Source organism: Plectropomus leopardus, chromosome 7 (assembly GCF_026936395.1).
Source record: "Plectropomus leopardus strain MGB_pleo_1.0 chromosome 7, ASM2693639v1, whole genome shotgun sequence".
NCBI classification, from domain to species: Eukaryota; Metazoa; Chordata; class Actinopteri; order Perciformes; family Serranidae; genus Plectropomus; species Plectropomus leopardus.
This window is the reverse complement of record NC_142182.1, coordinates 6,494,766-6,517,882: the sequence shown is the minus strand read 5'-3', so window position 1 is coordinate 6,517,882 and position 23,117 is coordinate 6,494,766. Positions and strand designations below refer to the sequence as shown.

General features: G+C 39.1%; 2 protein-coding genes across 3 annotated transcripts in view; one reads left to right on the top strand and one right to left on the bottom strand.

Moving 5' to 3' along the window:
- hydin (HYDIN axonemal central pair apparatus protein) overlaps nt 1–6,596 on the bottom strand; it is a 48,572-nt gene extending 41,976 nt beyond the window's left edge. The window contains exons 1-2 of the mRNA XM_088079754.1: nt 6,485–6,596; nt 6,089–6,175 (exon numbers count right to left, since the gene is read on the bottom strand). The gene's annotated coding sequence lies outside the window, so the exon portion shown is untranslated. The remainder of the gene's footprint in view (nt 1–6,088; nt 6,176–6,484) is intronic.
- Nucleotides 764–19,336, top strand: pnp6 (purine nucleoside phosphorylase 6). Of its 2 annotated transcripts, none has more exons than XM_042496262.2 (6): nt 764–949; nt 7,906–8,075; nt 8,172–8,275; nt 11,626–11,801; nt 11,904–12,094; nt 15,086–19,336. In XM_042496262.2, the coding sequence occupies exons 1-6, from the start codon at nt 900–902 to the stop codon at nt 15,280–15,282; spliced, it is 888 nt and encodes a 295-aa protein (XP_042352196.2). In that variant the 5' UTR covers nt 764–899; the 3' UTR covers nt 15,283–19,336. The 2 variants fall into 2 exon arrangements, with proteins under 2 accessions (XP_042352196.2, XP_087935879.1); XM_088079753.1 differs by lacking the exon at nt 764–949 and adding an exon at nt 6,646–6,821.
- Nucleotides 19,337–23,117: the final 3,781 nt, after the last annotated feature.

The following is a 23,117-nucleotide window of genomic DNA, read 5'->3' as shown; positions in this document are numbered from 1 at the left end:
TCATGCAGCACAAACCTGGCGTAAACTCACAAATGATGACAACCCCCGACTCTGACCACTTTTACGTCAAAGCTGAAAATGTTCCTTTTTTACACTGCCTACTCCACCCTGTAATGACTGCAAACTTCTTTTTAACTTGATTTCAAATTATTTTAAATATTTTTTTTATCTTTGCACCTATTGTCTGCACTTTTGCTTTTTTAAGGGTGATTTTTCTTTTTAATAATTTAAAATTGATTTTGACTTTTATTATATTTTGATTGCTCTTTAAAGATTCTGCTTTTTTTTTATTAAGGTATTTTTGTGGCTTTTTTTTTTGATAGGACAAACATAGTGTAATGGGGGGGGGGAGGGGATTACACGCAGCAAAGGGCAGAGGCCGGACTCGAACCTGCAGCCGGTGCAGCAAGGACACAGTCTCTATATACTGGACGCCAGTCCTACCAACTGAGCCAAACTTCCCTTGCCTTAAAGACGTCTGAATGCAGCACAATAACACTACTGTGGATCCAGCTGTTAGAGGGTTAAACCAAACTCATAGCACTGATAAGTTGCAAATCTTATCACTTCCTTCATCTTTCTGTTTATCTTTCCCTCTGCTGCCCTCTCATTGTCTCTCCCTCTGTTCCCAGCTCTGCCTCGGTCAGTGCACGGATCAGTGAGCTGCCCAGCCTGGTAGAAAATAGGATTTACTGTCTTCTTCAAAGGGACCGGCAGTCAGCTGAGGCCCCGCCCCTTCGCCCTGTGCGCAGTGACGTCGGCGCGCATTATGACCTCCGGCACTCCGTCCGCCGCAGCAGGATCTCCATCAGCCGCTTCATTACCGTGAACCGAGCACAGGAAGCGTCGATCAAACAAACACAAACAGAGTCTTATCGGTAAACTGCTCTTCATCAGATATGGAAGCGGCATCCTCCTCCTCCTCCTCCTCCTCCAGTCAGTGCGGCAGGTAAGAGAGATAAGGCTGCATGATGGTGAAGCGGAGTGAAATGAGCCTCATGGTTGTCAAGGCTACCGTGCTGCCTAATTATATCAAGAGATATCAGGTGGTGTTGACAGCACTGTGTAAATAGTGAGTTTACATCTTTGTTCGGACTGTTTTATTTGAGGAGCCGATACAGTAACACGAGCGCTTTATACCGAGGATTAGTAGCATATGGGGGCTTTCCTCCCAGGAGGACACCTCTCACTCTGACGTAATCGTGTCTCCCAGGTGGTATGAGCGAGACAAGCGATGTCATAACAACAAAGTATGCTTTCTGTTTACAAATACAATTCAAATTGATGTCTCGTGTCTCTGTATAACTGACAGCCTCCGAGTTTAGCAACAACCAGAGCTAGTCAAACTGGCGTGCTGTGGTTGCCAAAAAAATGTGTGGCAGGCTGACAATCCGGTTTGTGCTCGCGTGCCTGTATACAAAGTTCCGGCAGTACCACGGACAGCTCCGCGAGAGCCAGGGAGGCGCACGAGCTCACTTCCTGCTCTGACTTTAATCACTTACTCTGCTGTTGCATAATACTTACTGTGTTTTCAAAGGCATGTGAGACCTGTTTGATTATTATTATTATTTGATACAAGGTTAATTTATTTTGTTTTTTTATTATTATCATTATTATCATTATTATTATTATTATTATTATTATTATTATTATTGTTGTTGTTGTTGTTGGCTCAGTTTTGGAGGGTGTTTTTTCTGTTACTTTTTATTAATTCTGAGTTTTTGGTTTGTTTGTTTTTCTTTAATTGTTTTTATATTTTTTTGAGTTATTGGGGTGTTTTTTCTTTCATTTTTCTAATCATTTTGAGTTTTTAGGGTGCTTTTTTATTGTTTAGAATTTGGGGTGTGTTTTTTTCTCGTTTTTACATTTCTGAGTTTTGGGGGTGTTTTGTTTGTTTATTATTCAGATGTTTCAGCATTTGGTACTTTTACTTTTAATATGTTCAGTACTTTTTCCTTAATATACTTTATTACTTTTACTTAAGTAAAAGTTTCATTGCAGGACTTTAAATTGTACAAAGTATTTCAAAGTATTATTATTATTTTAAGAAAAAGGGAACAAAGAAGACATAAATGAGGGACTTTGCTCTATTTAAGCCTGCGACTCAACTTATGGCCCACAGGCCAAATCTGGCTCCCGATAGGGTGGCAGGTGGACCCCCAACCATTTTCTGATTAACAAAAAAAATAAAGTGATTCACACTGGGAATTGTTTTTGTACGTTTAGTATACATAAGATGCCAGAGTGCATAAAGCAGCATCAAAAAGTCCTAAAATCCTAGAAAATACAAATGTCTTTAAACCTAGAAAATGTATGAAGCTGCTGGGACTGGCCTCTCGCTTCCTTTCATTTTGCAGAAGTGGTCCCCAAGCAAGTTGAGTATGATTAGAGCTAATCTACTATGAAACACAAACATACACACACACACACACACACACACACACACACACACACACATATATATATATATACTGATATTAATATATACATTTTTTCCCACCTAATTTTAGTGATCAAGTCTCTTCCGTAGTGGAAATAACGTTACGTTATGCATACTCTTTTCATGATGGCCAACCAGCAAATGGAGACAGGACATACAATGTTTTTTAATGTATGTAATATTTATTTTTAAAAAGTACTTCAACTTTTGCACATTTTTGTAAATGTAAACAATATCGGTTTTTGAAATCGGCAGAAATCAGCATGTTGGCTGATTCCAATATTTCATTTTAAGGCAAATGTTTAGTGATGCAGATGATGTGCTGATATTATCGTGCATCCCTAATATTTTCTTAGTTGCCAGATGCTGGTTTGGACAAGCTAGTCAGTTTTTAGGAACTTTAGCTTTTTTCAGCAGCCGGACACATTTAGTGGTCAAATTAGTTTCCCCTTTAACATCCTCTGTGTTTATGAGAACATTTCAGTGATGCTCACATAAAACATACATGACAGCAGAATCATAAAACACATAAAATGTCATTGTGTTTTTGTTGGATTTGAGGTGTTTATGGCTATGTTACACACACACACCGGACACCTCTGCTGACGTCTCCACATTTTAATTTCTCGGGTTTATAAATCACTGATTACATAAAGAGGTTGTTCAGTTGCCAGGTTAAGTGACCTGACTTGCTGTCTTTCATTCCTCACCTTGTGCTGGCACCAGCAGTGACTCTGTTTATGATTCATCACGCACCAGCAGAACGGCAAAAGTTACAGCAGTTTGTCTGTCTGAGTGTGTGTATAACTGTGTGTATAACTGCGATTACCACCTGAAGAAATATGTGGAGGGAAACCTCTGCAACTGACAGGCCAGCAATGGCCTCTATACAACAACTGTGTTGAAGTAATTTGTGCTGTAGAATAAATTAATCACCTGTTGCCTAATAAATCTTTCACAAATTTTAGAGACAACAGAAAAACACTTCACCTTGTCCCAGGTAAAAACACACCTACTGTAATTAAAGATTACCAAGCTTCTTTTTGAGGTTGAATTAAACCTTTTAAACAACTTGTGACTCCTTACAAGTGCATTAAACCCTCTGAAACCTGAGAAAATTGGTTTAATTTCTTTCAAAAACACAAGAGGAAACATAATGAGCAACTTGGCAAGAGATTTCCTGCAAACTGCAAAGAAATAGTAAAAGCTGACAAGGAAATTATCTGAAAATTAGCTGAGGGGCAATTATAAGATTTCCCAAAAAAAAAAAAAACAGGGAAAGTGCCGTCAACTGTATTTGTAATACTCTTAATAATATATTTTAAATTACTTAGCAGAAAAAGATGTATTTTTAAGCACTTTCTTGAGGTCATTTTCTTGTCTGTCTTTTAACTTTTTTTTTTAACTTACTTATTGCTAATTTATGGGCCATTTCTTGTGAAGTTGCTCATCACCCTCTTCCCATATATATATATTTTTTATTCCCATCAAGCCAATTTGCTCAGGTACTAAAGTGTTGAATAAGGAGAAAAGGAGGAAATGTGGAAAGATTGAAAACCCAGGACTTGCCTGATGTTGCTGTCGTCTTAGACGGCAGCTCTAAAACGGGCTCAAAATCATCAGGCTCTCAGATTGGTTCGGTAAAGGCTGCAGCCTGAAGTGTCATTGTGTTTTAATAACGAAGCTTGAGGCACAGAGGAAGCATTAACAGGGACATAGCTTTACAACCAGATTTATAACCAGAATTACAGACTGTTTCAGACTTTGTGTAATGTAGTACCTCGAGGCATTTCCAATCAAATCAGTGTCCCTGAATAATAACATGGCTGGTACACTAAATATCAAATAATCTGTGAAATACACACCGTTCGTTATGAAACTGGCTAATGTTATGTCCACTGGCTTTAACCTTAATAGATATTTTCAGATCCCTCAATAGATGACAAGCAAGTTAAACTGCAGGTAACTGACAAAACTGAATTACTTTGCTTAAAGGTCTAGTTAAGTCTAGGATTTGGTAGCATTTAGGAATTGTGTTGCAGAACAAAACTTCTACCATGTCCCAAACATGTAGGACAAGGATACTCCACTTGCTTTGCCTGGGGGCCATTTTTGCAAAATGACAAGAGGCCAGAGGCCAGTCACCGCGTACATGTTTCTTAGATTTTAGGACATTTTTATGATTTAGGATGTTTGCAGGACTTAAGGAGTTTTCTAGGATGTTACGACATCGCTCGGTATTCAGGACGTTTCTAGGATTTTCTGTGGTTCTCGCAGAGCTGTCCGTGGTGCTGCCAGAACTTTGTATACAGGCATGAGAGCACAGAGCGGAGTGGCTGCCTGCCACACATTTTTAGACAAACACAGCACGCCCAACTAGCTTGACCAGATCTGGTTTTTGCTAAAACCGCGACGTTGTCAGTAAACCAGAAATACTGGACTGGCTTGTTAGTTAAAACAAAGCATCACAAAGCCCCATAGGGAGTGCTGACGCGATGATGATGATGATGACGTGATTTCTTCCCAGTGCTCTGAATGTTGAGGTGAAGAAATTCAATGAGGCGCGGGTAAACGGCAGGAGTAACTATGACTCTCTTAACCAAGCAGGAAAATGCACTTTTATTGACATTATTTGGAATTGTTTGTGTAAACAGAAACATTCGGGGCTTGGCTAGGATCTGTGCCGGGGATTGCAGGAGATCCTCTACTGGCATTTTTTTTGATAAACAAGCTCTATTTTGATGCTGTTTTATGCACTCTTGCACTTTATGTATACTAACAGTACAAAAAACAATTCACTTAAAATGAAGGTAACACAACACATACAGTCAAAATTAGCCTATCAATATTATTAATGGGTCTATATGAGCACTCATTAATATGTTTTATCACTGTTTGTTGTTACATTAACTTTGCAGTGTTGGTGGTAAAAATTAACAGATCTATCCGTGCACGATCAACTTCTCCATTTTCCTCTGAGACTTCTGATAATTTGGATTTGGAATCCATAGCTAGTCAAGCTTTTTTGATTCAGGACTACCCACCACTTTTGAAATTTGGCAAAATTCAGCAGAAAAGGCACCAAGGCCACAGAAATATGATGAATATTTTAGTTAATGAAATGCTAGTACATTTTCATATTCTGTGTACAGGCTACACATTTTTGCAACTGAAAAATGCAAGAGTAATTTTAGGCCTATAACAATGATAAAACTGAATGAAAATCTTTTTTAAATAATCGCTTTTTATTTCCATTTAATTTTTAGTCAGAGACACAGGAGCCACTGGAGAGGGGCTACAGAGTGGCATGTGGTTCCAGAGCCATAGGTTGCCCACCACGTAGTAGTAGAACTACGAAGGCCGGCATGAAAACGCTAATGACCCTGTCCAGAGACAGTAGTGTCCATAGTGTAGCCCACTATGCACAACACAAAGTGCCCCAGGGATGACGTTTTACTGTGGGGTAACACAGAAGTTAGTTTCGAACTGGTTCCCTCATCAAAAAGCCTGTGGGATATTGCATCTGATTTGCCAGTTGGAGACAGTAACCATGGGAACCCTCACCAATCTAAGCTCGACTGGTAATAAATATATATATATTTTAAAGCTACGATGCAAAGTGAAATCTTACACTGCCTTCATACTTACACTTAAATTGAAGCGTCATTGATGTAACACAGCTGTCTTGGTCGCTGTCCTTTGTGAAAGTTTAGGGTCCCCACTGTCATGGAAAACCTGGAAAAGTCATAACATTTCACAATCAAATTCTCCAGGCCTGAAAAGTCATGAAATTAGTGAAAATCATTGGAAGTTTTGGAAAAGTCGTGGATTTTTTTGTGTGTGTAATGACATAGTTACAGTAATCCAACACAGAGGACCTCTGTTCATCAGTTTAAAATTAGGAAATGTTAACTAGCTATCTTCAAATAATCTCCAATCAACAAAAGCCTAATAATTAGCAACAGGCTAACGCTAGGTTAAAATATGATATCTAAATCATGTGAAAACAATGTTAAAATAAGCAAAATACATATATATACTTACAATCCAGGCGATTTCCAAAACCACTGAGGGATAGCCGACTTCAACAACTTCATGCTAAAAACAAAAACAGCGCGCCATGTGCATCATTTATTAGCGTCCTCCGGAAACACTTTCCCATGTGTTGCACGGTCTGTTTGAAAAGCTGCGCGTGCGCATTGAAATCGACGTTCTCGTGCGTCACGTTGGTGAAGATGTTAGGTAAATGCTGCGCGTGTGTTGTCAAACGGATCTTCTCGTGTGTGGTCGAGTTAGTGTGCTCGTGCGTCGTCAGATTGCTGTTTCTGTGTGTCCTCCAGGTGGTGAAGACGTTTTGTAAATGCTGCGCGCGTGTTGACAAGTTGGTGGATATGTTCCCTCATTTGCTTGTTTTGGGTCTGTATGAACTCTCAGAGCCACCGTAGACTATTCATAACTTTAGATAAACAAGAGTTACTTTATTTATCCACGAGGGGAAATTCTTTTCGATTTAATGTAATTTCTTTTCTTTCTTTTTTTTAACTTAACCTTTTGAAACCTGGAGCTATATCACCTTTCTTGTTGGCCTACTGTTGTTTGACGAAATTTGGTTTGAATTCTTTCAAAAACTTGAAAAAGGGAAATGAGCATCTGAGTATGAAAATTTTCAACAATATTAATAAATTAGTAGATTTAGAATTTTTTGAAAAAAGCTAGAAATTTGAAAAAAAAAAAAACTATGTCTATAATTTTCATTATTACATTCCATAATTATTATAAATTTTAGGCACTTTTTCCCATATCTTCTTTGCTTTGTTTTTTCTGCTTTCTGTTTCTTTTTTTTGTTTATTTATTGAATGATTGATTTTTTTCAATAATTTTAATTAATTTTCTTCTACTTTTTACTAATTTCATGTTAATTTGGGTGCTTTTTGTGTTATTTACTGCATTCTTCTTGTAAGAAATCAAGACAATTTTCTCAGGTTTCAAAGGGTTAAAACGAAACTGATATATTGTAATATATTGTATTACGACAGAAATAGTGTATTTTTTATACGAGTTTATAAAATATGACGTTTTCTTATTAATTAAATTAGTAAACCGTTTTCACGAGAACAGCTGCAATTATAAGTTATTTATTCATTCAGAGGATTTACAGAAAAATTATTCCCAACTATTTTGATAAGTCTTTCTTTGGTTTTCATTTTCATAATTTTGGGGTTTGTTTTTTTAATCTGTTTTTTGGACTTACCTTATTTTTTTTCATATATATATATATATATATTTATTTACTACTTTTGAGGATTTGGGGCACTTTTTTAGAGATTTGTGTGCATTGGGTACTTTGACTTTAGTACTTTTTGCACATTTTACTGATTTTACTCACTCACTCTTAAGTAACATTTCAAATACTTCTTCCACCACTGAATATTTAACATTATAAAAATTCTTTGCATTACTTTCAGATACAGTTATGAAGATTACAAAGAGACAGCAGACTGGCTGCTGGCCCACACTGAGCAGCGTCCTAAAGTCGCCATCATCTGTGGTTCAGGCCTCGGCGGTCTGGCTGACCTGCTGGAAGACAAGACTGTGTTCCCTTATGAGGATATTCCACGTTTTCCTACCAGCACTGGTAAGCTATACTGACAAATTGCTTTTCACCTAAAACTTATTCTAAGTTTTTGGAAGTTTTCTGTGCATAAACAGCTGTTCATACTGCACTTTGCAGTGCCAGGCCATGCCGGTAAGCTGGTGTTTGGGAAGCTGGGGGGTCGTGAGTGTGTCTGCATGAAGGGGAGATTCCACTTCTACGAGGGCTACAACATATACACGGTAAGCTACAGTACATTTAGTGTTTTTTTTTTTGGTAATGTATTCAAAAGTATTTCACAAATTGAAAATCTGCTTGGAACATTTGTAGGTGTATGTGTTGCCCTATCAGGTACTGGAGAAAAACAAGTATCGTCTCGTTTTCAGAACTTTTGCTTTAACTTGGTACCTGAACATCAGTTCTTTTGACATCCCTCAGCTGCACAATGTCTGGGCCACTCTTAATATATATTGAGATATTTCTCAGGATCAGTGAAAATTCTAACTTGCTGTGCCACTAAAGGAAGAAAATCACATTATCACTAAATCTTATGGCAATGCAGCCAACATCTGTCGAGATATTTCAGTCTGAATCTAAGTGGTGGACCGTTCAGAAACATAATAATGTTTTTGATCTCAGAGGTTCATTTGGACCTGTCTACTTTGTTATTGGTATTGCCGGAAATACATGAATTAATAAATGAAATTTGAATGATATCCACGTGAACACTGGCTGGTGCAGAGATGCAGACAAATCCATTTGATAAACACTCTGAGTTGCCTCGTGAGCAGCTTTTTGTCTCGGTGTCTGTCATGTGCCAACTTGCTTCGGTATTTTGAAACCTTGCTGATGTGAATGATATACTATACAGGATAACTGAGCTAAAGCTGGAAGTTTAAACTCTGACTTTGTCAATAACTTTGAGAAAAACCTTCACAACTGTGTGTGTGTGTGTGTGTGTGTGTGTGTGTGTGTGTGCCTAACCTTTAAACCACAGACATATACAAACACTAACTAAGTTATTCTTGTCACGGAAGGACACACCTTTTAGTTTTTGCAAGATCTACTAAGTTCCAGTTCTTGCATTGGCCTGATAATTGTGGCTAAAGTCTTTGTACCTGTAATTACCTGTAAAAGACATTTTTTTCTTTTTCATTTTGCAAATGTAACAACTTTAAAGCTCAAGGTTAAAGCTCATAACTTTATTTCATTTAGTTCCCCTTCAGAGTAAACAGCTCTTACAGACACTTAAGCTTTTATCTCATCCTCAGTCATTATCTTTTCATTTTATAATGTTAAGTTGTATAAACTTGGTATATGACAGACCATAGTATGGCTCACAACTTACTGTGTGAGATGAATAATCAGCATCAGAATTGTGATGACAGTGAGAAAACCACCCAGTGTGTCATAGTGGCGATATGGGACTGGCCTTTGGCCTGTGGAGACACTGTATCCTGGTTTTATTTATTTTATTACCAGCTGTGATGTGCCATCTCCACATAAAATGATCCATATAACCGCACTGAATCATAACATCCACTTCCATACGGACAGAAATAGAAAGCCAGATGCATTACGGCCCTCCTGTATCCAGCTGAGCCTTCAACACTTCCAGCTGAATCACCATAAACTGAGTTAAACTTCAAAAGATTTGATTCCACAGAAGCCATATGAGTTAGATTTTAACCAGATAATATGTGTTATATATTAACTTTCTGGGCAAACTGAACAAAATCCTAAACTGAACCAAAGATCAGATGAGATGAGAATAACTTTTTAAGTTAATGTCAGTCTGTCAGGAGGTTTTATGCCTCCTTGTGGCCGGAAACATTATGTTTTCAGGTTGTCTGTCCCAGTCTCGTGAAGGCATTACCTGAGGAACGCATAGAGGGAATTTCTCCAAATTTGGCGCAAACGTCCACTTTGACTCAAGGGTGAACTGATTCGATTTTGGCGGACAAAGGTTAAAGGTCACTGTAACCTCACAAACATTTCCACCAAAGTGTTTTTTAACAGCTGAAACGGCAGGTGCTCGTTAGAAAAAAGCCCAGCTTGGAGTGTTTGAGAGCACTTTGGAAGCGCAGTGGTTGTTGTTTTTTTCAACTGAGAAGCTTTTGCTGCGTCCGGTTGCTATGATACGGGAATATCCGTGGAAGCAAACATGTCGGCTCGTTGTAAAGTACCTGCACTGGATGAGTGGACGGCTGAAGCGTGCAGTGAGAAAGAACAGGCCAGCTGGTCTGTGTGCGTTCATTACAGGAAACATATACAGTATATTACAGCATATCAACAGATTGCCCCTCCATTGTTGTTGTTGATCAGCGCTTGTTCATGTGTGACAGTTTGTGTTCATAGTAGGCTGTTTGTCCCTCCTCCACTGTGATTGAAGTGTGACAGTGATGAGCGCAGTGTTTTACCCAAAGTTTAACATTTTTCAAGTCTGGGCGCTCTGAAACAAAAACACCCAACCAGAAGAGCGATGAGTCACTCTGTGTGGATTTTGTGCTGATCGCCTCGTCATGCTGCTGGCGTTAAGTAGCACGGCATGAATACACAGTGCTCCCATTGCAAAGCATTAAAACAATACACTGGCTACTGAAAAAGACACCTTGGTAGATACGGCCCCTAACTCACATGTTATAATAATGACAGATTTTCTACTAATTTTTAATTGGATAAAATAGTGAAGCGATGACATCTGTCAGCTGACATTGTTGTGGCTCAGGAGGTAGAGTGGGTCGAGAGAGGCTTGATCCCACCTTGAAGTGCATGTGAATGTTTCATTTTGCCTGTATCGTAGCCTCAGCCACCAATGTATGAATGCGTGAATGTCGCGTAAAAGCTCTTTGAGTGGTCAAAAGACTAGAAAGGCGCTATGCAAGTCCATTTACCATTTTATATTCAAAAGGTCAACTTTACCATGACATCATAATGTTCTGCAAAAACACTGCAAATATTTTGATAGAGTCCACTCTTAATTAACATCCCCATGCAACAGTGTAACTACCAACAGTCCCGCTGTTACATGTGCAGCTTACAGTGCTTACATTTCATCACTAACAAGGCCACAAGTCAACTCACAACCCAGCTCACTGTTATAATATGCAAAACTCATATCAAACAGGCCAATGTTCCAAAATGACAGCTGTGACCTTATCAAGAAACCAGAGGGGTACTTGAAAACATTTCTGCACTAACTAGCAAAACACTTTCACAGGCAATTCAAGCTTCAGAGAAATGTGAAATAGAAAAAAGCAATTTCCAAATGTGACTGCAGTGAGAAGTAACAACAGTCATTTACGGGCCATCGGCTGCCCTATAAAGGTTAGTACAGAACCACAACTGTTTGAGACATGCACAGTTCAACAGAGACCGACAGTCATAAAAACGCTCGAGTCGACTGACATCAACGTTTGCAGAAGCTGTCTCTTTTAAAATATTGGCTCCTCATGTGATGATGTGTTTTCTCCTCTGTTGTTCCCAGGTGAACCCTGTCTTGTAACTCCCATTTGTAATAATATGATATGCATCAAAACAATAAAAAAACAACTTTATCTGTCTCTGAAGCACAGCGTGTTTGTCACTCCAGGTGACGTACCCAGTGCGAGTCTTCTTCCTGCTGGGCGTCGAAACTCTGATTGTGACAAACGCTGCGGGAGGACTCAATGACAGCTACAATGTGGGCGACATCATGCTCATCAAGGATCACATTAACATGCCGGGTTTTGCAGGGCAGAACCCCCTTTGTGGGCACAATGATGACAGGTACAGCCCAAACACCGAGGCAGGACTCTGGAAATGAAACTTGTGCATCAAATACACCTGTCTCATTGCAATGTCCCTTTCATTTGTTTCATGTCTCTCCAGGTTTGGAGTGCGTTTCCCTTGCATGTCGGATGCGTATGACAGAGAACTGAGAGCTCTGGCCAGGCAAACAGCAGTAGAGAAGGACTGCGACAGCTTCCTGCAGGAAGGGGTTTACTGCATGCTGGCTGGACCGACATATGAGACCATTGCAGAGTGCAGAGTCCTGCAGTTGCTGGGGGCCGATGCTGTCGGTTAGTACAGCTCTTTGATGCTCATTTAAAGGGATGCTGATGTGTTGTCGGACTGCCTCTCGATAGTGCATCTGCAACAGCTTACAAGGGATATTGAAAAGACTTTAAACCTTTATTTAAGACTTGGGAAATTAATTGAGGGAGACCCTCAGTTGTTCATTGCATGAAAAAAGACTTCAAAAACAATCAACAAGAAAGTAAATAACAGTTAACATAGAAATAAAATTGTACAATGCCACAAAAAATAAGAAATGAAAAGAAGTGTAAATAGCTAAAATTAAAAAAAAAGAATAATTAAAAATACAAGATAATAAACATGTAGAAGTATAATTAAAAACATTTACAATCAATTAAAACAAGATATGAATGATTGATTTGAACTGCCGTAATGGTGGAAAAGTGTCCAAGTTTAAGTTCCTTTGCAGATTATTTCATGTATAAGATGCATTTTAAGAGAGTTAAATTTTACCTAGTTCTGTTTTGGGGATTGTGGAGCAACAAACTATTCTGCGACTAAGATATATGTGAGTTTAGAGTTAAAAGGGATAAAAATATAGGGAGAAAGCATCTGTTTCGAAGCTTTATAGATGAATAGAAATCAATGCTGATCCCACCACAGCCAAATGTGGCCAGCTGACCTTTCGATAACAGTGGCTGTGGTGGGTACTGTAAGGATAACTGGTGATGAACCTTAGCATCCAGTCATCCAAATGAATTCATTATTCGCATGAGAACAGATACAACACAGTTTTGCAATAGTATGCCCCCTGAAATGGGAAGGTAAAGCGGTATGACTTTCCATGATGCAGACTTACCAAAATGTAAACAAATAGAGCTATAGCTGTGGATACTTTTAATTACGATTTTCATACATTTAGTGAGATTCCCCTTCAGTAACCTTACAGCAATGTTTGGCAATGCAGGATAAAGCTTGACAAGGGTTGCACAGGTGTTATTTTCATGTCATGAAGCCTGGCACCTTAAGACAAGAGACCTTTTTGGAATAGTAAATAGCTTTCTCATATAGTTTCATTGACACTTTACTCAAATCTCATCTGGACCACCTCCCACTGCATTAACAACCTCATATTTTTGAATTTCGCAATATGACCCAATGTGCTATTATTGTCCGGTATGTGCCAATACCTCTTTAATTTTTTTTTGTCTTAGACACTTCAGACCAACCTTACATTTGGGCCATCTCCCATTATTTTCACAGCATCCATTTTTATAGTAGAAAAATCGAACAGTATGGCCTGATTGTCTCCCTCAGAATTTCCCACACATTCATTTATTTGTGGCAGACTGCCACAACCAAATCATCCTCTGCCACAAATAGATTTTTTGAGCTGCACTGTTAATTAGGAGCGCTATTGGGATGTATATGCGTTCAGCTATTTATAGCGCATTTGGGACAAAGGCATCACAGCAGAGTGTCAGGCACATTTAAAGTGAAACTTAACATTGCATTCACTTACAATCATCTGCAAACCACTTGTCTTATCCATTGATGTGATCTGATAAGCTGTGAAGGGAATTACAGATCAATTATCCACCCCATGAGTGACAAACTGCTACAGAGGAAAAAAAGGAAGTCATGGAAACTGCACTTGCTGCGCTGCATTCACAGACCTGCAAAATTTTTGGACCTTGATGATATGATTATATGATGATGATTTTAAAAATACAAAAACAACACATCAAAGACATAGAGCAAGTTGATGGGTTTATGGAGATCATACAACCACAAACCGATAATTTATATTTTTCATACAGACTATCAAGCAGCTTCATTCAACTGCAAGATTTTTGACTAGAGTTTAGCGGGACGTTCATGGTTATAGCTACATTTACTATAGAAATCATCTTATGTTATCCTTATGAGCTCATATGTGCTAACTACTAATGACAGATCGGACATGAGCAACTATATTTTTTGTTGACACTAGATATCAGGCAGAAGCCAGAGACTGTGTAGTATAAAGCTGCTGGGAATTTACTTCCTCAAATTAGAAGAGAGTGTTACCTTAGAGTAGAGATACTCAGCTTTCAGCCCACAGGCCTAATCTGGCCCCCTACAGGGTGCTGGCTGGCCCCCTAACAATTTTTTAATTCAGAATAAAAGTAAATTCATTCACACTGGGAATTATTTTTGTAATTTTTAGTATACTTAAGGTATTTATTAAACAGGCATTATTAAAAAGGCTTATTAAACAGCATCAAAACAGAGCTTGTTTGTAAATAAATAAATGAAAGTGCCAGTGGAGGATACCCAGTATCCCCCAGCTGACGTCCTAGCTAAGTCCCTGATGTCCTTACATTCCAGGAACATCTTTAAATCCTAGAAATGTACTTAAAATAAAAAAAAAGTCCTAAAATTAAAGAAATGTCCTGAAATCCTAGAAATATCCTAAAATTTTGGAAATGTCCAAAAATCCTAGAAACGACCTGAATTTGAAAAATGTCCTAAAATCCCATAAACACATATGGGGCTGCTGCGACTGGCCCCTGGCGTCCTGTCATTTTGCAAAAGTGTCCCCCAAGCAAAGTAAGTTGAGTATCACTGAGTTACAGCCTGACCGGGCAAAGCGTACTCGCGTCTTCCGGGCAGCTGCCTCCGTCTCACTCAGACTCACGCTGGGTCTGGGTCCATAGCTGCTTGTACCAGTTGCAAGACATCTTCACCAAGCTGACGGGACAACTTGACGTAGTGTAATGATTTTACCCCGGAGAGCAGCTTGAAAGCAAGGAGCGCTGACTCTGCAGCTTTGAAATTTCCTCAGCAGTACAATGAACAGACTGACAAAAAACAAACAAAAAATGACTGCCTGACTTAAGAATCTCAATCGACTGTGGTGATCCAACTGATGGTTTGAATCTTTCGTTTTCAGGGGGCAGTCCTCAGGTTCTTCTTCTTATTATTATTATTATTACCTTATATACTCATGATGAAGTCAGTGCACCTGAACCACACTTCCTGTCTCTGTCCAGGTATGAGCACTGTGCCAGAGGTGGTGGTGGCTCGTCACTGCGGCCTGCGTGTCGTGGGTCTGTCCCTCATCACCAACAAGGTCGTGACAGATTATGACAGCTATGAGAAGGCAAACCACGAGGAGGTTCTGAAGACCACCGAGAGCAGAACCCAGGACCTCCAGAGGCTCGTCAGCAGCATCATCACCGAAATCTAGTATCGTCATCTGAAAGTTGCTGACAAAAAAACATCCAACCACACAATTAAGTCACTGATGACTAATAATAACTTTGAACAAAAGGTAAAAGTAGTTAGGTGCAGATGGTGAACTGGTCAAGTGTTTGAGTATTTTACTGGTTATCGTGTATTTTATTGGTTATCATGGTTAACTGATGCCCCTTAGCAATAAGTGGGACTTATAAATCATGACATGTGGAAATGAGGGTCAGGAAATGTTGTGAAAGTAGAATTTTCGAGTGTCTCTCAAATATTGACTTTTGTTGTGTGTTTGAATCCAAATCCAGAGTATTGTGGTGGCTAGTTTTGCTTACAGGATACCATTCCCTTATTTAAAATGGCCATGTTCTCATATATCCCAGATCATGGATCAATAAATGTAGTAGGGTTACAGCGGTGGGTATTGTACAACCTCCACTGGTTTGTATTTCTATCCTCTAACGATGGTTCAGGGTTGTTTGGGATTTCCCTTCTACGTGTAAAGGCAGCGTACAAAAAGACAGGGACATCTCTGATGGCTGAACTTGTACTGTGTATTCAGCCCGTTCACATTCCGAAGTCGTCAAATGCTGCCGCTTTTGCAGTTCTTTGGGCGTAAGACCCCGACGCCAAAAGCCACTTTTAGTGTCTGCATGATATGCTGCTGGACAGCGTCAGCTTAGAACGCAGCCAGACAGAACCGATTGCAGACGGCCGGATGGCACCTGCCGCGGCAGTATGATATGAGCAGATGGTCATGGTCGATTGAGAGCACAGCTGGACAGACCCCGTCATGTCTGCATGATACGCCGCTGGAAGGCGTCAGGTTGAAACGCTGCCAGTAACAACATAATATAAAGGGCGCAAAGGTCCCTATGGGGCAGGTGGGATGGATAGTTATGGATCCAGCAAACGCTGGACTTTCATGCAGGAGTCTGCATGAATTTTTGACACCTTACGATGTGTCTCTTTTTCCTAATCCTAACCATCCATGCCAGCGTGTGATTTTGTTGACACTCTTGTGTTGGTTGCCATGTACTTTTGTTGCCTAAACATAACCACATGTAACGTAATCCCACCATCTGCTTTTGTTGACATCACGGTAGCGAAATCACGGGAGCAGCATCCCGGAACGTGCACAGCAGACACATACGGATACCTAGGGCGTAATATGTAGACGCGGATGTCCACTGCAGAGTGGCAATATGTGACGACTTGGGATGAGAACATGTTGTTATATTTGAGTGCATCTAAACAACATAATGAATGTAAGACAAGACTGCTCACTACTAACGACTACTTACAGACGCATCAAACATTTATACAGTATATACACACATCCTGTTCTTGTTGAAGGAGACTCGGCAACATGTTTTTTTTTTTTTTTAAAATTTACCTCATCTTTGGGTGATTGTCTATGATTAAGGCTTGTAAAGTGATACCCTCCATTATTTATGTCTACATTTGTTATATGAACACATGCTGTATGTCTTATTTGCCTTTAGAGAGAGCAGTGTATTCAACTACCACCTATGAATCCATCATCTACTAGCTTTAAGGGACAGTTAAGGGACAGGCAGTTTTCACCCCCAATGAAAAAATACATATTTGTCCTCTTACCTGTTGCACTATTCATTAGTCCAGATTGTTTTGGTAAGTGTTGGAGATATCGGCTCTAGAGATGTCTGCCTTCTCTCCAGTATACTCAAACTAGCAAGCACTCTGCTTATGGTGCACAAAGTGCCAAAACAAAAATGAAAGTAAATTGTTTCTACGTGAAATTGCTCATTACAAGGTCTGTGAATTGTCTTAAGTAACCGAGACATTGCTGTTGAGTTATTCAGAAGTATTTTTGGGCGCTTTGAGCACCACAAGAGGAGTGCCATCTAGTCCCATTATACTGGAGAGAAATTTCTGTGTCACACCAGAAAGATCTAGACCAATGAATGGCAGGTAAGAGATTTTTTATATTTATTTTGGGTAAACTGTCCCTTTAATATGTATTCAGATGACACTGTGCACTTTTGCACTGGCCTTGATCTGTTGGTGCAGGGGTTGATGAAACAGCACATTTTTTTTCTCCAGCAGTGTCTTAGAAAATAATCCACATAATAAGAGTTGCTTATTAGAGGGAATATAGAAAAATTATTGTGAGTATTGGGACCAGCTGGCACCTAGCTTATTTTGTGATTGCCTGTTATTAGCAATGTAAAATAAATTCTTATTTTATCTATAAATCAAAGTGGATATATTTACACACCACTGTGAAATTAAGAGTTTATTTTTTAAATAGAAGAATCACTTATTTTAACTATCTAATTTATTTATTGATTTAAAAAAAAATGACAACATGGAAATGACGTGTCAATCCGAATCCTTTTTTTGACACATTGATTAAGTTTTAGCTGAATCAGTGTGTGAAAAGCCTGCCCACAATGTAAGCACAATATAATCTGAAAGAAATGCACAAAATCAAAGGCTAATGTGGTGAAGCAGAAGTGATGTATGAGGGTTTTTCTGGTGTGGATTGCATTTGGATGCATTTTATTTGTACACCAAGAGACCACGGCACTGTAATATCAGAGAGGGCCATTAGACCTCGGCCTGCACTTTTCAATCTGGAACCTCCTGCCAGCTCCTCTTGACCATCTCATTCATTAAAGCTGCAAAGGCCGGAGAAACCCTACATCAGCAGTCCACCTCTTAGACCATTTGTATCAGGCTTTACATCAAGATGCTAATGGAAGTCTTAAAGGGGAATTCCACGAGTGCCATCATGGAAATGTAAAATCTGGATCTGCTCCATACATCATAAACGGGGATATTAACATGCAATTAATTCATTTTAAAGACCACTACTTTCCTGTATGGGCATTACTCTAAACTTTGCATTTTTGCTTCCTTCTTAGGAACTGTTCATTATTTATGAGGTGTGAGGGGGTGGTGCAAAACAGGGGAAGCATGTCAAGTATTTTTGTTGGCACTGGGGAAGGACGTGTAACTTTAAATGGTTGTATTTTGTATTTATTTTAACTATTTGAAACCTGGATGGGCTCAATTCTTTAGTAAATTAGTAAAGTATTAAAACCTTTGCAAATAGGTGTTAATTCTCTTCATGAACATGGGAAAAGAGCAAATTACAAGAAACTGGTAAAAGGTTACAAGAAATTAACCTGATAATGTTAAAAAAAAAAAAAAAAGAAGAGAGACTATATTTATGGTTATTAGAATTATATATTCAAAATGTGTTACACCATGTATAATATTTTTAGATTTATTAATTTTTTTCCAGGTAATTTCCTTGTTTGTTTTTGTATTTGCTTTCATTTTTTGCTAATTATGAGGTATTTTTCATGTATCTTTGTACTAATTTGTAGCAAATTTTTGGGTCATTTCTAAAGTTGCTCATTGTCTTCCCACAATGTTTTTGAAAGCAATTAAGCAGATTTGCTCAAGTTTCAAAAGTTTCAAATACACTCTAAACCTCAGTCCGTCTGGCAGGTCTGAAAGATATGTTCTCTTGAAAAATTCCCCAAATTACACCATAAATCACTGTCATCAAATTTTCAAATTTCCGATGGGTCTACAACACATCATTTTTTGATTTTTTGATTGATTTTAGATCTGAAAATAAGTTGTTTGTTTTGGCCATTGCTGTCACCCCCTGTATGCTTGTTGCATTGACTCCAATATTGATGTAAATGTGAAAATGATGGTCATTTAAGGTGGAGAAAGCATCGTGCATTTTCCCCTTGTCACTCAGGGAGGCTCAAAAAAATATTTGTACCTTCGGGGAGGGCCAAGATAAAAAATAAAAGAAAAAACATATCAGCTACCTTACGCCTCTGATAAATAATTTACAGTCCCTTCGTCTTCTGTTGTCCGGTTTGTGAAGTTCTCCACACATTTGTATTTACTAAATTTGCTCATTTATATATATTGTGTGCTCGGCTGAATCATATAATATACTGTATAATTCATATACAAGCTAAATCTACTATGTCTCTATTGACTTACCAGATATTGCTGCTGTCAAATAAAACCTGCAGATGACATTCAGGTGTTTTCTGTCATGGTTGAGTGCGTGTGTGTGTGTGTGTGTGTGTGTGTGTGTGTGTGTGTGTGTGTGTGTGTGTGTGTGTGTGTGTGCGTGCGTGCGTGCGTGCGTGCGTGCGTGTGTGTGCGGGCGTGCACGCGCTGAGGGGTTATGTCCCCAGAAACAATCAATATGGCTGTTTTCAAGGAGAAAAAGAGTTTCTTCCAGCGATAATGATGATGGGTGAACAGCAGGGAGATAAAGAAGGGACACACACACCAACACATCCGCTCTTTATATCCTGAGCTTCTCTTCCTCGATCCTTCACTTTAAGCACACCTCAAACAGATGAAGACGCCATGAGATTGAGATGAAGTGGAAATGGCTGTTGCGTGCCGCACGCCTTTCTGTTACATAATTCATCTACATACAGCCCACTGTGGAGCTGAAATATTAATACAAATGAACCGGGCAGGCCGACAACACAAACACAACACCTTTACTGGGGTGGATTGTATTTGCACACAAATGCCTCACAACTGAGCCTCGACAAGTGAGACGTCTACAAAGATATGCATGTAGAATGCAAATAGCAGGCGCTCTGTTTTGAATGGAGGGAAGTGGCAGACCAGAGACAGAGAAAGACAGACGACAGGAGGGACTACAGAGAATAAGAGAGGAGAATGAAGTGTGTTTGAGTCCCTGCAGGCTGGCGACAGGCCTCATCTGTAATGTAATGTTGATCTATCTATTGTCGCCATGCCAACTGAGCCCAGAGCCCGCTATTGATTATTATAAGGTGAAAAGAGAAGCTGAGGAAATAGAGCAGGACAGCTCTGCTGAGTTTACAGTCTTAAACACTATCTAACACACACACACACACACACACACACACACACACACAAGCTCCTCTTATGCACTGTCATGTACCTGAGCCCACACAGGTTATGAGACAGCACAGCTCCTGTTAGTGAATGTGACTTTTACAAGCATAAGAAATAGCGTCGTTGAGGGAACGTCTCCGCTGACTTTCACACGCCGCCTCCAAATGGGAGTCGGCTGCCAGCAGTGTGTCAGCACTGTACTGAAACAGCATGCAGAGTGGATCTGGAAAATTACTGCTCCACCTCTGAGGAGACATGACAGGTCAAGTTCAACGAGGCATCTATATGCATGATGGTGCCAACTTGGTTTGTCTTGATCATCTTAATTATTTGCCTACTCTGCCTCAGCTTCAGTTGGGGTAACCTTGATTTATAGCCCTAAATGCACAGCGCACTGCCAGTGCTGGGCAGAGAGATAAGCTTTCTGTTAGAGTTTAGATTACAGAAACATCATATGAATTAGTGAAATTTGGAGGAATTCTGGAGAGAGCAACGCTATCTGCTTCCCCCAAGGCCCCAGGCTCTGATGCAAATTTTAAATATGGCCAAAAGTGGAATTACACTGTCTGAGTCCATCACGTAATGTCCACGGGCCCAGAAAGACTTTTTCCCATTGACTAACTTTGAGAAATAGACGTCTGTAAATCAGTGGATAATTTTTTGCGAGTGCCGAACCCCCGCATGAAATGACTCATTTCACTATTTAGATTTAAGCCATCAGTTCAATAACATTTGGAAAGTCTAAGACAGCCGCAAGATAACATTTTTTTAGACTAACATTTAAGCTAGCAAAAAGCTAAACCGAAAGTCAGTCGCTCTGCAGGCGGAGGTTACCCGCTCGGCCGCTGTAGTTCTCTTATGCGTAAGCCTTATGGCTGAGGATCCAGGTACTTTCATAACGCAGAAATATAGCTTTTTTTTGCTTCATGCATTACTGAGCATCTCTCATAGGAATGAATGGGGCTCCTCCTCCATGCTGTATCCAGATCTTTTAAATACATCTATGGTTTCGCCCTGCTCCCAGCCTTTATGCTAAGCTAGGCTAATTTCCTCCTGGTGCCAGCTCCATACTTAAAATACATGTTAACATGTTAGTCTGAAAGTTGGACCAACACACCTAGATGCTCACGTGGGGGTCAGTTTCTCTTTAATGTATATGCCTAAAATGGCCTATCGTCTTTGTGCCGTGCTTTGACCCAGAAGTCAAACTGCATAAATTCAGTCTGCTTCATTTTTCTGTATCAAAAATGACTGAAGTGAGATGAAAATCATATTAGGCTATAAAGAGACAAAGTTTTCCTTTTGGGGCATCATCTGTGTAACAGTATAAAAGCCTTACATTAAGTTGTATTTCCAGTTAACATTTGATAATTTCAGTATATATTTTTTTCAACTTAAATATTCTGACGAGTATTTGTGAATTTTATCTAAGTGAGTTATTTTCATTTGCTTTTATTTCTATTTTCCGGTAGAAATGATCATTTTTGCATTTCATGACTTAGGTACCTCCTGGCTTCCCGTAGCTCCTCCCCTCAGTTCCTCACAGTGCTGCTCTGCATTTCTGAAGGTAAGTTATGTGGGAAAACGCCCCTGCGTTATTTGATTATTTATGTTGAAAACAGTCATTTAAGTTGTAAAATATTGGTCTACGTTGTTAACTGTAGTAAATATGACGTTACCCTGTGAATTTGTGCTGTTCTGGACTGTTAAAAGAATCTCTGCACATCTGAATTTGTGACAGGTTTGTCGGAGTAGGGTGCAAAGAAACAAACAAAGACAAAAACGTTGTTTTATTCATTCACTTAAAATATCCGCAGTAAGTGTGACAGTCTGCAGGAGTTTTTGCTCTTGTTTTGGACAGTAAAATATGAGTTTTTGTGTAACTTTCTGAGAGGCACCTGGCTGCAGACACAGGTCTGCAAGCGCATGCACAATTGGCATCTCTGCAGGAGCATGCGCAAGAGTCTCAGTTGGCAGGATTTTTTTTAAAAATAAACTTTATTGACCGTTAATATCAAACTGTAAAAAAATGCACATCATGGTTCTGTTCACTTCATTCACATACACTGACCTGTGCCAAGGCAGCAATCAAACAAATTAAAATATGTAGCAAGTTGATAAGTAGAGAGTAAATCACAATACAAACAATAGAAAAAAAAAAACATTGTAAAACATAAGTGGTCATTCAGGAATTGGGGCACATAGATGATTATACAGATTATACAGGGCTTTTTTCCTTTTCCCAATATTTCAATGATCTTTTAAATAGTTTAATCTCAAGCAGGAAAACAATAAATATGGGAGAGGTCTTAAGAAAACAACATTTGTGAATAAAAAATCAAGATACCAAGAGAATTATGATTTCCAATTCCTTTCATTTAAAGACCAAGTGTGATTTTCTGCTAAGTGCTGAGACCTCTTGTGAGCACACACTAACGGAGGTCTGTGTTTGCAGCTGAGGAGATTTTTCACTTTATTCATATGTAAAATCTGCTGTTTAGGAGCTGAGGTGCAGAAAGTGAGACCAGGAGGAAACTGATCTGCCATATTTGTCTTCTGCGGGTATGTTATTTATTAAAGTTGTTTTTTTAAATATGCTGTTTTCATGGTTTTACGATGAAGTGTTAATGCATTTCATTGTAAATTTAAGGTTTTTTAGATCATTTCGGTAGCACTTAATTTGTATCTAGCGTTAATCTAACGTTACATATTTAAATGTAATTTTATTACATTTTTATGCATTGTTAATGTAAATGTGACCTCACACAGTATTGCTGAGGGAGCTGAGGTGCATAAAGTGAGACCAGGCAGCAATTTATATATCATTATTGTCTTCTGCAGACTGAATGAAATGCTGGAAACCAGTCCCTGTGTTGGCCTGTATGGCCTGACCTCATCCGTTATGTTTGCAGCTGA